Here is a 15,820-nt window from a genome sequence, read left to right as displayed (position 1 = left end):
TCCACGCTGGCCCCAACAGTATTGCTGAGTGAGCCCCTGCCCTCTGGCTCCAATGAGGGGATGCCTGGACAGAGAGTCTGGTGCCAGGGCCGACCAGGACCCACCCTTTCTTCTCAGCACAAAGCAGGAAAGGACTGGGAACAAGCTGGGACGGGGAGCAGAGACAAGGAGGGCTGAGCCTGGTCCACTTGATGTCCAGGGCTTGACTGCCAAGTCTGGGAGTAATGGTGGGAATCGGAATCTGGCTTCAGTGGGTAGGAGGAGTCAGGAGCGGAATCCAGGTGAGACCTAGGACAGGTGCTGCGTGGGTAGAGAGGAGGACAGGTTAGGAGGTGAATTTGAGGGACGGGACCTGCTGAATGACTGGATGTGGGGCAGTGGCAGGCCCAAGGGTATCTCCCTGGCTCATAACCAGAATGTGAGGCTGGAGCATTAAGAAGATGTACACTTGGGCCAGGGCTGAGGAGGCTGCCAGGAGCCTCAATGTGGAGACTGGGTCTGTGGGATCCAGTTAAGGAAGCAGTAAGGAGGCTCTCAGACAGCAAAGAATCTGCCTGCAATGCAGGAGACCCAGGTTCAATCCCTGGGTTGGGAAAGATTCCCCTGGAGAAGGAAATGGCAACCCTCTCCAGTATTCTTGCCTGGAGAATTCCATGGACAGAGGAGCCTGGTAGGCTACTGTCCACGGGGTTGCAAAGAGTCAGATAGAACTGAGTGATTAACGCTGAGGAGGCTCTTCCCTGAGGGCCACCCAGCCATTGCTGGATGATGCTGAGGGCAGTGGCTGGGTGGGAGAGGTGACCCTAGAACTTCTCCCCATGTAGGGTTCTTCTGTTCTTGAGGGATCCTCTGCCTGTCCTGAGCCAAGGTTCAGCCTCACCCCTGACACAGGGCATGGACCCCCAGCAGGGGAGGAAGAGAGCCTACATACCATTTGTAGGAAAGGGAATCCTCACTTGGCTTCTTCCCACAAATCTCAAGCACCGGGTCCAGAGGCAAAAACCTGCCAGGCAGCCTCCACTCGGCCAAGAGGCGCTGCTGGGGGTGAAGAGGATGAACCTGGGCCCAGGGTGGAGGGGACTGGCTGCTCAGCCTCCCTCAACCCCATACAGTGGTCAAAGCAGCAAGGGGCTCAAGAGCCAAGGAAGAGCAAGCCGGGACAGGGCTTGGTCCCTCTGACTTGTCACCACGTTCGAGAGATGTAACTGGGGAGACTCTGGCAACACCTCACTTACACATGGGTCCTCAACATCTCCAGCCAAACCCCAAGAAGGTTAAAGACCTCAGCCTCATGCCCTTAAACCCATTTAGGTAGTAAGCACTCAGTACTCAAATACTATACATATTCATTCTTTACACACAATTCAAATGAGCTTCATTAACTGGCTTGGCAGATTTTAAGCCAGATGTGTGGAGAGCTCTGTGAGACAAACATCTGAACCACAGAGGTTGGGGGTAAACTACAGAGTGCAAAAATTAAACGCCCCCTGGAGCAAACATCTCACCTTGGCCCTGCAGAGCCGCAGGTCAGGAGTGCCCTCGAGCCCTGCTTGTACGTCCCTCAGGGCAGCAGAGGGTAAGGGATAGGAGGGAGAAAGATTTCCACCCAGACAATGGGCCCCCCCAAGGGGTGAGGGTCACTTATCTGGGCAGTTCCCTTATCCAGGACAGCTTGCTCTCTGCAGAGCCTGATAAATGGAGCGTTGCTGTGCCCAGCAGTCCTCCTCTGGGGTTGGCTTTGTCCCTTGAAGAACACAAGCACTTTGTGTGTGTTTGGTTGAAATCTGCTTTCTGTGCCCCTGGTGGAAGTAAGGGCTTCTAGCAGGAGAGCCTGAGCCCTTTCATGGCTTCCTTCATCCTGCGTGAGCCCTGGGACAGGCCCTGGGGAGAATCCACTGGGGTCCCCGCCCTCAGGGAGGACGGACTCCTGCAACCCTCTGAGCTGGATTTCAAAAGGTTTCCGTGTGGTGAGGCAGGGCAGGCGCTCAGGGGGAGTAACCGCGGAAGGTGGGGAAACAGCGCATAGGCCAAAGGCAGAGCCACCACCAGGAGCCGTGAGTCTGACCCATGGGCAGGCTCCATCAGCCTGTCAGTGGCCTGCGCTGCCCTTGAGTCAGAACCGAAACGTGGCGGGCTCCTCGGCTCCGCGGTGGTCCCAAGCACGGTGAGAGCACTGCAAGTGTGTTTCATTCATTCCCCACAGCACTATGAAGTGGGTATTGCTAATGTCATCATTCGAGGTACAGACACTTGCCCTGGAGATGAGGGGTAGAGCTGAGTCTGAACTTGGTTGAGTCCAGCTTCCCTGGACAGACAAATAGATCACTGAGTGGGCATTCCTGGGACCGTGGGGCTTGGGAATGTTAGGGACAGTCAAAGAGCAGTGTCGACGGGAATCGTACTGTGTGAGAGACTGCATACTGCCCAGTGTACCCGAACTTGAGGTGGGAAGGGGTGCGCCTGGCATGGGCTGGTGTGGAGTTGAGTTTGAGCTGCAGGTGGTGAGGGCCGCAGGGGTATGCAGGTTTGTGACTTGCTGAAGCCAGGAATACTCAGATCATGTGAGCATGAGTGTGTGTGTGTGTGTGTGTGTGTGTGTGTGATGGCATCGGTACACAGGAAGTTGTTTCTGGGTACACTGGGTCTTTGCCCAGCTCCACACGTGGCTGGGCGGGTCTGGCCTGTCTTGAGGCACTGGGCACATATCTGCGTCAGCTGAGAGTAGAGTGAGTGAGCGCAGGCGGAACCGGTGCTGCCCGCCTGCCATATCCTGGGCCTGAGCGGCCAGGCCCTCCCCTTGGTGGCGGCAGGGCCAGCGGGCGGGCCTGCTCTAGGACAGGTGTCTCCAGTTCCTGGAACTGCTTCCTTGTTTGTAGCTTTTCCCTGAACCTCCCAGCTGCTCAGCTGGGAGAGGACGAGGCCGTGGGTCCTTCGGGGGGGATCTCCCAGGCCAGCCGGGAGGGGCTGGGCCTGGTGGATAGAAAGCAGCAGCTGGGTGTCATGAGCATTTGGGTGCAAGGTGCTCACACCAGGCCCTGAGTGCAAAGTGAGCCTGCTCTTCCCTTCCTCCCAGGGCCTCTGTTCAGCTGTATTTCCTCCCCAGGAAGGGGGGTTGGGGAGAGAGCCAGAGTGGCCAGTGGCCTTAGGCACCTTGAAGGAAAAGGGGGCATGCAGGCAGAAGCGCTGTCTCTGAGCCCCTCTGCACTGCCTGAACTCCCAGTGCTGGTCACCTGCCATAGTCCCCAGAAAGTCCTGTTGAGCACCAGAAACTACAGGGCCCTGGAACCTGCACCTGGGGGAGGTGTGAGAGCTGGCACCACTCTCCCCGGCAGGCAGAGTCCAGCCCCTTGTTTCTCATGAGGAGGTGGGGGTGGGGGGACCGAAGCCCACAGAAGGGGAGGGACCAGGGGCTGGGCCTGGTGCTGGGGCCCTGGGCCCCTTCCAGCATCCTGGGGTAAAATGGTCCTCTTTGAGGAGGCGTGTGAGAGAAGAGGACGCCTGGGTCCTGGCCTCACCCACCAGTCTGCTGCTTCTCCTGCAGGTGATTGAAGAGTTCTACAACCAGACGTGGATGCAGCGCTATGGGGAGCCCATCCCGCCCGCCACACTGACCACGCTCTGGTCCCTGTCCGTGGCCATCTTCTCAGTGGGAGGCATGATTGGTTCCTTCTCCGTGGGCCTTTTTGTTAACCGTTTCGGCCGGTGAGCAGAAGGGGTTCTGGCCCTGCCCATGGAGTCCCAGCTTGGAGTTGGGGTGAGGGGGCCCTCCCTGCCTGTCCTAGGGAATTATCTACGACCCAGCCCCTGGGGTTTCCAGGGACCTGCCTGACCTGTGACCTCCTCCACTCCAGGCGAAATTCAATGCTGATGATGAACCTGCTGGCCTTCGTGTCCGCTGTGCTCATGGGCTTCTCAAAACTGGGCAAGTCCTTTGAGATGCTGATCCTGGGTCGCTTCATCATCGGTGTGTACTGCGGCCTGACCACTGGCTTTGTGCCCATGTATGTGGGGGAGGTGTCCCCCACGGAGCTTCGGGGGGCCCTGGGCACCCTGCACCAGCTAGGCATCGTCGTCGGCATCCTCATCGCCCAGGTAAGCACCCACCCATGGCTCCGTCCCCTGGGTGTGTGTACAGATTCGACTCCTTGCCCAGCCTTCCGCAGCCCTGCAGAGCACAGCCTCGTGGACACATCCGAGGCACAGGTCCCAAGAACACACCACGTTCATCACTCTCCCCGCTTCCCCATTCCTGGTGGGAGAGCAAGTCCAGTTGCCTTGGCCCTTCTCATCCCCGCCCAGGCAGCCTTGCATCCTTTCTTCTCACCCTGGGGACCCAAGCACAGGGCAGCCTACTGGTTTCTCAACATGCCATCTCTCTCACACCGCCGGGCCCTGATCCCTGTATATATGTACGCACTCCCCTCTCTCAGGGCTCTCCCTTCTCCATCCCCAAATCATCTTGTGGCAGAGTAGCAGTCCCCCTGCCCCCTGCCAGACACATTTGCCATCCTGCTATCTTATCCCACCAGGCCCCCCCCACCCCATCCCACCCCCACCCCCACCCCCTCCCACCCCCAATGCTGTTAAGCAGGTCCTGCTTCCCCCTTGTCACAGATGAGGAAACCAAGGTCCAGAGATGTTAAGTGAAAGTCAGTCATTTGGGTCCGACTCCTTGCGACCCCATGGTCTATGCAGTCCATGGAATTCTCCAGGCCAAAATACTAGAGTGGGTAGCCTTTCCCTTCTCCTGGGGATCTTCCCAACCCAGGGATCAAACCCAGGTCTCCTGCATTGCAGGCAGATTCTTTACCAGCTGAACCACCAAGGGAAGCCCAAGAATACTGGAGTGGGTAGCCTATCTCTTCTCCAGCAGATCTTCCCGACCCAGGAATCAAACCGGGGTCTCCTGCATTGCAGGCGGATTCTTTACCAACTGAGCTATGAGGGAATCCCCTCAGAGAGGTTAAGCCTCACATTAGTTGCACAGCTAGACTCAGAACTAGAGCCCTCTCTCTAAAGCAGGGAAAGGCCCCTGGGGCGAGCGGAGCAGGAGCGAACCCTGAGCCGATGCCTCACAGCCGCTGCTCCGGCCCTGCCTCCCCCAGGTGTTCGGCCTGGACTCCATCATGGGCAACCAGGAACTGTGGCCCCTGCTGCTGAGCGTCATCTTCATCCCGGCCCTGTTGCAGTGCATCCTGCTGCCCTTCTGCCCCGAGAGCCCCCGCTTCCTGCTCATTAACCGCAACGAGGAGAACCGGGCCAAGAGCGGTACGGCGGGCCCTGCCCCTCCCCGCCCCCGGCCCCGGCCTCCTCCCCGCGCTGAGCCGCCCCCGCCTTCCCTCCGGCCCCCTCAGTGCTGAAGAAGCTGCGTGGGACCGCTGACGTGACCCGCGACCTGCAGGAGATGAAGGAGGAGAGCCGGCAGATGATGCGAGAGAAGAAGGTCACCATCCTGGAGCTGTTCCGCTCGGCCGCCTACCGCCAGCCCATCCTCATTGCCGTGGTGCTGCAGCTGTCCCAGCAGCTGTCCGGCATCAACGCTGTGAGTGCCCCGTACCCACCCTCTCCTGTGCCCCCCCGCCAATCCCTGGAGCCCGAGGCGTGCTGTGGACAGATCCCACACCTGAAAGAGCAGACGGACCCCTGCCAGAGGAGCAGCTCTCCTTTAGAGCCCAAACTCAGAAGGGCCCTGGGGCAGTGTCCTCTTCATGCTTTACTGACCGTGTGTCCTGCCCCCACTGGGACAGAGGCGGGGGAAGAGCCATAGCACCCCGCTGAGCCCCGACTGCCTCTGTGTCCGGTAGGTTTTCTATTACTCCACAAGCATCTTCGAGAAGGCGGGGGTGCAGCAGCCTGTGTACGCCACCATCGGCTCCGGCATCGTCAACACAGCCTTCACTGTCGTGTCGGTGAGTCTTCCGTGTCGTTGCCCACAGCCAGCCAGCAGCTGGGGTCCAGCCTGTGGTCTCAGGGGCTCGGGGCCTTGTGACCAGACAGCAGTCTTTACTGCGAGCTAGGCAGGCATCACGTGCTCCCTAAGTGCTCTCTCATTTCATCTTCAACAACTTGTCAAGTTCATTACTGGGATCAAACAGTTGACACTGATGTTCAGAGAAGTGCGGCGGCTGGCCCAAGGCCACAGCCGGAATGCTCAGCTGTCTGACTCTCGCAGGCAGCTCTCACCCCCTGGGATCCTATGTAGTCCCCGAACCCTGCCCCAGGGAAGAGGTGATCCATCTGCCACTCCATCTCTGCAGGGCCCTGTGGCTTTCCCAGCACTTGGGGGGACCCTCCTGGAGGAAGGGGTGTGTTCAGAGGGGCACCAGGAGGGGAGGCACTGACGCACCCTGTGCCCACAGCTGTTTGTGGTGGAGCGAGCCGGCCGGCGGACCCTGCACCTCATAGGCCTGGCCGGCATGGCTGGCTGTGCGGTGCTCATGACCATCGCGCTGGCGCTGCTGGTGAGTTGCCGTGCTCTGGGGGTGAGGGGGGGGGCGGGGGGGGCAGGGGGGGGGGGGAGAGGAGGGGGAAGGGGGAGCTCATGTGGGCATCCCAAGGTGCTCATCTCAGCCCCAGGCTGGCCGGCGGCATCCAGACCCCAGGTGGGGCTGCCCTCCCCCTCGTTCTGCCCCACCCACAGCCCCAGGCTTGGGCCAGACCCTCAGCTTCCTTGGGCTGTCTCTTTCCACTCTTATCTGAACCAGCTCCTCCCTGCCGGGTGCTTTCTCACCACCACACCTCCAGCCCTGCAAGTTGCCTTGCTCCTGGAGCTGCTCTGCAAAGTCTTCCTCCGCAGCCCCAATTCTTCTTGTAAACAGCCCTAGAAAGCAATGCCCTCCTTACCACAGAGGCGTGGAAACATGCATTATCTCACTCAGTCCTCAGGACGCACAGGAGTAGTGCAGTCAATATTTCTACTTCTCCAGTGAGGAAACGTCCCCCCACCCCCTTTCCTGGTGAGGTTCATAATGCAGCAGAAAAAGCCAGGAATCAACCTCAGGTCTGCTGGCCCCAAGCCTGTGACTATAACCTCTATGATAACCTTATCCCAGGCACTTCACACACCACTCGCTTATCCAGTGTTTGGGCAAGGAGAACACCAGGACACTCATTTTACAGCTGCACCAAGGCTTAGAGAGTACATTGACGACTGAGAGGCCCAGCATGCCCCAGGTGATAAGCAGGGGATCTGGGATCTGGAACAAAACCATATAACTCTTCTGCTGTGGTCTCCTCGAGAATGGCTCTCTGTGGAACTTCATGCCTGCCCAATGCTGGTCCTGAGCTGGGTACCTTACAAGCCTCTGACAGCCACCCCCAGGAATTTTCTTCCACATCCTCCAGCCATAAGCAGACTGCTCCACAGCCAAAGCCAGGGGACCACAGGGACCTCTTTTTAGCACCTCCTGCGTGCAACTACGTGACCGTTCCTGGAGGCAGTCGCAAGCTCACAACCACCATGCAGGGCTTCACCTGTTTTGTTCAGATGAGAACACTGAGACCTGGCCCCGGTACCTAAGTCACAGAGCAAATCCAGGGCCAGCCCGAGGCCTCCTGCCTGCCAGAGTTCTTAGCCTGCCCTGGGCTACCCCTGGAGTTGGTTTCCTCTGAGGACCCAGCACAGCCCAGCCTAACTTTCCTTCCCTCTCTCATCCTCAACAGGAGCAACTGCCCTGGATGTCCTACCTGAGCATCGTGGCCATCTTTGGCTTTGTGGCCTTTTTCGAAGTGGGCCCAGGCCCCATCCCATGGTTCATTGTGGCTGAACTTTTCAGCCAGGGCCCTCGCCCCGCTGCCATTGCTGTTGCCGGTTTCTCCAACTGGACCTCGAATTTCATTGTGGGCATGTGCTTCCAGTATGTGGAGGTAAGAACCCCAGAGTCCCCACACTTCAGCGTTTCTCTCCTGCACACAGGACCCCATAGCGCTGTGCAAAATGCTGTCCCTGGTGTTCCTACTGGAATCACACTGGGGAGGAAACAGGCTCAGAAGGCCAGGTTATGGGCTCAGAACCCTGACCTCCTCTCCAGGGTTCTTCCCTTAGCTTTGAATTGTCTATTCTGTTCTGCCATCAGAATCTGCTTCTACCACATGCCAGGTGCAGCAGAGTCCTGGGTTGTAGGTGGGTGTTCCCTTTTTCAGATCAAGGACCCAAAGGTAAAGAGATCGTCCATCCTAAGGGCAGGATGTAGGGTCAGGTCTCCAACCAAGTGTTTCTATGTGTCTTTCAGCAACTGTGCGGACCCTATGTCTTCATCATCTTCACCGTGCTCCTGGTTCTGTTCTTCATCTTCACCTACTTCAAAGTTCCCGAGACAAAAGGCCGGACCTTCGATGAGATTGCTTCTGGCTTCCGACAGGGAGGAGCAAGCCAAAGTGACAAGACACCTGAGGAGCTGTTCCACCCCCTGGGTGCTGATTCCCAAGTGTGAGGTGCCCCACACCGCCAGCCCGGTCTGCTCCCAGTGGCCCAAGGATCTCTCAGAGCGCAGGCAGCTGGATGAGACTCTCAAACTGATAGATCTCAGCAGACCCGGGCCTGGGGCTCCTTCCTTCAGCCAGCAGTGATGTCCAGAAGAATATTCAGGACATTAACGGCTCCAGGATTTTAACAAAAGACTGTTGCTCAGATCTATTCAGACAAGCAACAGGTTTTATAATTTTTTATTACTGATTTTGTTATTATTTTTTTATCAGCCAGAGTCTCCTTCACCCACATCCCTGGCTTCACCCTAAATGGCTCAGTGCCTGAGGGTGGGGACCAAGCCCTGCCTAGACACTTGCCTTCTTTGCCAAGCTAATCTGTAGGGCCGGACCTATGACCTAAGGACACACTAATCAAACTGCAAACTATGAGTCTTCTGCCCCAAGAGGTGGCTATGGCCACCCCTTCTGTGGGCCTGGGTCTCCCAAACCTAGGGGTCAGGCTCCGTTAGGTTTTGCCTATTCCCGTCTCTTCCTACCCAACCACTCAAATTAATCTTCCCTTGCCTGAGACCAGTTGGGAGCACTGGAGTGCAGGGAGGAGAGGGGAAGGGCCAGACTGCGCTGCCAGGTGCTAGTCTCCTTTGCACTGAGGGCCAGATGATCACCATGAGAGGAGGAGGGCCATGGGAAACTGAGAACTCACTATTCAAGAAGACCTGGGCACTCCTGCCCTGCTGTGTATAGTTAGAAGATATTTATATATATTTTTTGGTTGTCAATATTAAATACAGACACTAAGTTATAGTATATCTGGACAAACCAACTTGTAAATACACCACCTTACTCCCTCTGTAACTTACCTAAGCAGATATAAATGGCTGGTTTTTAGAAACGTGGTTTTGAAATGTGTGTGGATTGAGGGTAGGCAGATTTGGATGGGAGAGAAGCCACTCTTAGAACAGCTTCAGACTTTCTGACTCCAAGATCCAGTTATTTCCAAGCACCGTTGGTAAACACCCTCTACTGCTTAAAAAATCTATTTGATCTTTATTACCTAGAGATTACCTGAAAATTGTGGCATTTGTGGCATTCCCATTTTTCTTCACAAATGATAGCTGGTATTCAAAAGAATGACAGCTATGTGCTGACCTTGATGCTCAGGCCTTGATATGCATTATCTTGAAAGTGAGGTAGGTACTATCTCTATGTTTGACAGGCTCAAAGAGGTTAAGGTGCCTGAAGTTTCACAGTAAATATGCTAAAACCCCTGCTTTTAAGTTATACTGCAGGAATTCCCTGATGCTTTCACTGTGGTGGCCCAGGTTCAGTCCTCGGTCAGGGGAACCAAGATCCTGCAAGCCACACGGTGTGGCAAAAAAAAAAAAATTATAATGCACACCCCCTACGCTATACCTCAGTCCTCCCCTCAAACTCCCATCCCCTTCAATGAACCATGTTCACTGCATGGGCCGAGTGAGCTGTTAAGCTGCCTTTTTCCATCTATTTAATTCAGAATGCCCTGTATGATACAGCTTATAGGCTACTGCACACTCTGAAAAGATTTTTCATGCCCTTCTCCCAATCCCTGAATTTCAAGAGCACTTTGTTTCTTTCCTGTGGCACCATATCTTTATCACAAGTTCCTATTTCGTCCACTAGCCTCAATTTCACAGAAAGAAGTCAATTTGATCCTTCTGGGTCTCCAGTACTAAATACAGTCCTTGGCACAAAGCAGGTAGTCAGAAGACAGTTAATGAAACAGAAGCACCAAAGATATTTGTCCCTAGAGGTTCATCTGACAAAATCTTGTGGGGAGTTGTTGGGGGGGGGGGGGCAGATATAGCTGTGGAAGCTTTCATAACTGCACACAGGTGAAACTGAAATCTGCTTGGCATGAAGAGGGGTTGTAAGGAGAGGGCAAGAAGGGAAAAAGTACATCCTAGTTGGCTGTGCCTATCTGTATTATCATTAGGTATAAGGAATCTGAAGAGTTAGCCATCATCTCACAAAGAGGGAAGTTCAGAGAAGGGGTGTGCTTTGCCTGAGCAGGGCGGCAGGGTGGTGAACCTATGAAGGGCAAGGGCCAGGTGCTTGAAGGAGGACTTATCACATGTCCATGTCCTCAAAAGTCTTCTGTTGAAAGGAGTTAGTTCGCAGGGGTGACCCCTGCTGCCAGGTGTGCGCTCAGGGCTCTTAAAAACCTATGGTGACACTGGCTGTCCCACCAGATGGAAGGACTCGGGGTGGGGTTAGGGCCGAAGAGGCACGAGCGGCCAGAACTTAGGGATGCAAAGCAGATGGCGCCGAAATAGGGCAGAGCCCGGAAACACTCTAGCCCCGCCACAGCCCAGGGCTCCAGACCTTGTTTGAAAAGGTCCGAGAATCCATTCCCGGGTTCCCGCCCTTCACAAGGCTTGCACCAACGTGCTGGATGCCACCATTTCCCAAACTGCGAGGTGCACGCAGGCGCCTGGAGTTCCGGCCCGCCCCAGCCTGGGTCCACAATTCTTAAGGAGGCACAGTTTCTGGTCCCTTGCCGCCTGTTCTCTAGAGGCCGCAATCCATCGCGAGTGTAGAATATTTGGTGCCAGGGCGATCTTTCATCTTCACCATAGACCCCTAACACTGGTGCTTCAGGGCTGGCTGGGCACTCGAGCACCCACGTGGTTAGCCTCCATTGTCTACTCGCGGGGAGGGCGGGGCTACGCAGTGTCTTCACCAATCACTACTGCAATGTTGGGCTGGTGAGGGGCGGGCCTCAGGCTCCCACCAATCACAGCCTGGCTGCTCCGGGCGGTGGTCCAGGACCATGTTAGGGACTCTGTGGTTCTATGTCTTCAGGGAGGTGCGTTTGCTCTAAGAGCTGGCGACCGTGGCTGGGTTAGCGCTGGCATCCTGAGGAATGTAGCTCACCTGGGATACCTTATAGCACAAAAGGTGACGCCTTGTGACGAAAAGGGGTAAATAGGTAACGGGGCTCCTCCCAAACTCCCTTCTTTTCCAGTGCTTAGCTTACAGTTTTGTGAGAACCTTTATCTGATATCTCAGGCTCAAAAGCCTATTCTCCCTGGACCCCTGAATCAGGTTCCCCCGCTGGACCCCACAGTGTCCTGTATTTCCTTCAGCAAAGCCCCCTCCACGCTGTACAGGAGTTGACTTATTCCCGCAGACTGGGGAGGCGACTGCTAAATCATTCCTTGGTTGCCAGTTCCCACCACAGACTGATGAGAACTGCTGGGTGAATTTAGACCTAAAGGAAGTTCCACGATCTGAGTTCTCCCAATGCAGTTTTAGGGAGAAAATCCAACAATTCAGAATGAGTTCTTAATGGGGAGAGAATATTCATTCTCTTTTGTGAAAACTACATTTTGATGCCCTCTTTCTCATTCTATGGTTTTTATGCAAGTCTCTTACAAATCTGACCTGTTCTGTCCACTGACATTGCTGGCCCTGGTTCAGACCACTCTTCTCTACAGAGATCACTGCGACACCTCCTTACTGCTCTCTTTACTTCCTGTCTCTTTCCCTTCATTCTCCACACAGCAATCTTTGTAATCTTTCTAAAAGGCAAATCTCGGCATGTTTCTGTTCTACTTAAAACCCTTCCTGAGCTCCCATTTCCCTCAGGGTAACATTCAGCTTTCTTAGCCTGGAAGCTCGAGGCCGTTTGCAATGTTTCTAGCTCTCAGATGTAGACTCCTCTTTCTCCACTGCCTCCAGCCCCCACCCCCTACCCCTGCCCCACTGCAGCCATCCTTCAGGCATTGATCACTCTGTCCTCTGACCTCCACATACTCCTTGCCCTATGTGCCTTTGGGGTTCCCTCCACAAAGACTGATCCCCCACTTACTCTGTGTTCCACCATATCCCAGGACAGCCCAAGGAGTTGGCTGAGGGAGCTGCTGCTTGCGGGGGCTGGCTCACTGATTTCTTGGAACATTGCTGCCAACTAGTGGCTATTGTGTGAATGTGTAGGTGGGAGCTGATTTTAACCTCAACTTCTCATGGATTGAGAATTGATTTCTTTGGCAATAACCCTTCACAGCTGCTGCTCCTGCTGCTCAGTCACTTCAGTCGTGTCTGACTCTATGTGACCCCATAGACGGCAGCCCAGCAGGCTCCCTCGTCCCACATAGACTATTACAAAAGATGCTTTTTCAACCCAGAATGACTTCCTAGAGCAGTGTCTGACCGTATTACAGCTTAATGCTCCCTATTGTCTTGTGGTAAAGCTCAAATTCCATAACCAAGCAGTCAAGATCTTTCACATTCAGTTCCTTGGAGACCTGATCTTCCCAAATGCTCCTTCAACACTTTAAGACCCAGCTAAGCTGAGATACTCAGTGTTCCCTGGACAGCCCTTCACCTCACTGCCTAATCTTAAAACGGTCTGTCCAAGCTTCTTCTTTCTCTTGGTTTGCTTTTGGTCTCTCCATAACTCTGTTTGATCTCAAAAAAGACCAAATGAACAATCACCTTCTCTATGAAGCATTTTTTCATTCCTTCAACAGTTACTTAACTGAACAAATACTCTTTGCCAAAGTTTCTCCTCAGCCGTGTGGTGTCTTGGAAAGAACATTGTTTCTAGAGTCAGATAGAGCTGATTTCAGATTCCGGCCCTGCTACTTAGCTGAAAATCTTTGGGTAAGTCACCTCACCTTTCTGATCTTCAATTTCCTCATCTGTTGTGATACTAAGATGGAATAAGACGATGTGTGTATGAGACAGGTGTCCATTAGAGTTCCACTCCTTTCGAAAGTCTGGTACTCACCCCAAGGTTTCTGTGAATCCCCAGGGATTTCAAGGTCATGTCTGGCCCTATGATCTGCAGCTCCTAAACTACCTGGTATAGAGTTCCCAGTGCAAGCTCTTTCCTGTCATGGAACCCAGATCTTTTGATTAGTTTCACTTCATTCATTTACTGAGTACCTGCTGGGCACCAGGCATTGTTCTAGTGCTGGGGATACAGCAGTAAACAAAACCAAGATTCACTTTCATGGAGCTTACATTCTGGTAGGGGAAACCAGCAATCAACAATCAACAGGTATATAATAAAGTATCAGATGGTGATTTGTGTTATGGGGAAGAAAAGGCAAACCAAAGAACAGAAGATAATAGATGTGAGCATGGGGTGGGTGGGTCAATTTTAGATGAGATAATTTGAAGGCCGCCCTGAAGGAGTGATAAGTGATAATAAATTGGAATGAAGTAAGAAGTGATAACAAACTTGAATGAAGTAAGGGAGCAAATCAGACCCTTAATTTGGGGGAGAGGCTTTTCTAAGCCAACAGAACAGCAAGTCCAAAGGTACAAAGGCAGGACCATGTCTGATGTGTTAAAGGACCAGCAGGGAGGTCAGGACAGCTGGACCAGGGCAGCAGGGAGATAAGGGCGAAGAGGTGGTGGCAGGACACTAGACCCTGTAGGGCCTCATATGTCACTTGGGGACTTTGGGTTTCGTTTTGGGGGTTTTTTAATATAAAAAGAAACTTCCCAGTTTTGATATTTTGTTTGTATGCATTATAATATGCAGTTATGCTCAGCAGGTTAGTTATCATAGGGTTAGTGAGCAAATCCATCTTCCTATAACCTACTTTACAGCTTTGGAGAGGACCTACATTGTAACGCATTTAGTTTTCTATAACAAAGATATAGTTGTAAGGTGAAACAAACCCATAAAGATAATTATGAAAACAAATCTCTGACTCTTACAGAAAATTCACTGGCATTTCCAGTAAGAAGTCTTAGAAATTTCAATTAATTTATCTTAGCTCTCCAAGATAGAAATAAGTATAAAAAATAAGCACAGACTCCTATCTGGGTACCAACTCCCTACTGCTCTGTGCACAGCAGGCTGGCATCAGGCCAGGGGAAGAGGATCAGGTCTGCAGGATTAAGTGGTGTGGCAGGGCACTTGTGAGAATCAGAGGAGCAGGAGACACTGAGGATAGGCCCAGAAAACAAAGGAAGGGAACAGCCCATGCAGAATGGAGAGGAAAACTGTCCTTAGGGCAGGGGCTAGGGCCACCAGCCAGCAGGAAATAACAGGAGGACAGGCTTGCCAGCTTGCCCCTAATTTCCAACGGACCATACCCAATGATGATGGAGATAGAGATGATATGGAAATATTCAAAGCAGAGATGAGAAAAGTAAGGGAGCTGCAGCTGAGGAAGTGTCTGTGTATCCTTATGGGGCAGCTCTCTAATCACCCTGACCAGCATGAGGAATGTTGCCTTTGGCCTTGACTCCTGCCATGTTCCGTGAGATTAATAGTGTGATTCCCACTGTGGTCCTCTTTTTCCTTGCATTTTCCTGATACACCTTTACTGATACATTGGCTGTGAACCTTATGTAATTTCTAAGTGTCAGGTGGGTTCTGCGTGACCAGCTTATAATTGGAGATTGCCGTGGCACTCTTAAGTTTCTGTCAACAGTAGAGTTTCACCATTTGCATGGAAAAATGTAAAGTTAATAAAGCAATTAAAAAACAGCAACAGCAAAAAAGAATAAGTATAAATTTAACCTAAACTTTATAAAAACTGGGAGGTAGATAGTTTTCCTCCTCCCTCCTTTCTTTCTAAACAGAGAGTACAAATCTGTTGGTGTTTTGAACTTTCAAATGCACTTGTGTCAACAGGCTTCACTCAGAGTTTCTCAGACAGTACCATTGATTCTTGTGGCCTAGGGTTTAAAATCTAATTTTAAAGGAGGGAACTCAAAGTATTTGGGGGGACTCAAAATATTTCCACAAACCTGTGATGTAATTATGGTGTGTCATATTGCCCAGGCAGGAATCCTCATCACTTTTTTTTTTTTTTAGTTTTAAAATGAATTTATTAAAGAATGGTCTTAGGAAGGCAACAATGTTTGATTTGTCATTTTAACAAAAATTCTACTTCTTCATGCTGTATAATAAAGGTAATATAAGAGGGTACAGAGTGATAAGCTTCTTTCTACTGGAATTATCTGATAGTATGGCACAGTATAGTCATTTCCTCAATGCTAGGATACATTTTTTTTTTTTTTACGTTTTCTATGCTTTTCTTCAAAAAGCCATGAACGATAAAAGGATGTTATTAAAAAGCCATTTCTCCCTATTCATTCTGTAGTACTGGAGCAGTGTTTTTACCATTACAGGCTACAATTTTCACTTTATCCAATTTAATAAATTCTGTCACCTCTCTGAATTCAACATTATTCAGTTCAAAAGTCTACACATTATTGCAGAATCTGTGAGTACTTAGAGAGCCCTTCAGTCCTGCAGGTAATGTCTCAGATGTTTAAAATCTCAGTAACTCCTCAGGGAAGGGAGTCAAACATACATAGGCCTGAAACTGACTCTGACGTTTTGTGCATTGTTGAATTTACAGCTTTATCAAACTGAAATAGAACT

The 15,820-nt window shown here is 52.4% G+C and overlaps 1 protein-coding gene and 1 pseudogene across 1 annotated transcript in view; both read left to right on the top strand.

Moving 5' to 3' along the window:
• Window positions 1-15,361, top strand: part of SLC2A1 (solute carrier family 2 member 1) — a 34,035-nt gene extending 18,674 nt beyond the window's left edge. Inside the window, exons 3-10 of the mRNA XM_027968628.3 lie at window positions 3,542-3,702; window positions 3,852-4,092; window positions 5,106-5,268; window positions 5,355-5,542; window positions 5,805-5,909; window positions 6,360-6,461; window positions 7,663-7,866; window positions 8,232-15,361. Of these exons, the coding sequence (XP_027824429.1) occupies window positions 3,542-3,702; window positions 3,852-4,092; window positions 5,106-5,268; window positions 5,355-5,542; window positions 5,805-5,909; window positions 6,360-6,461; window positions 7,663-7,866; window positions 8,232-8,432 (1,365 nt within the window). The 3' untranslated portion in view covers window positions 8,433-15,361. The remainder of the gene's footprint in view (window positions 1-3,541; window positions 3,703-3,851; window positions 4,093-5,105; window positions 5,269-5,354; window positions 5,543-5,804; window positions 5,910-6,359; window positions 6,462-7,662; window positions 7,867-8,231) is intronic.
• Window positions 13,751-15,361, top strand: LOC105605390 (protein BEX3-like; annotated as a pseudogene).
• Window positions 15,362-15,820: the final 459 nt, after the last annotated feature.

Source organism: Ovis aries, chromosome 1 (assembly GCF_016772045.2).
Source record: "Ovis aries strain OAR_USU_Benz2616 breed Rambouillet chromosome 1, ARS-UI_Ramb_v3.0, whole genome shotgun sequence".
Classification (NCBI taxonomy): domain Eukaryota; kingdom Metazoa; phylum Chordata; class Mammalia; order Artiodactyla; family Bovidae; genus Ovis; species Ovis aries.
This window is presented reverse-complemented; position numbering and strand designations above follow the sequence as displayed.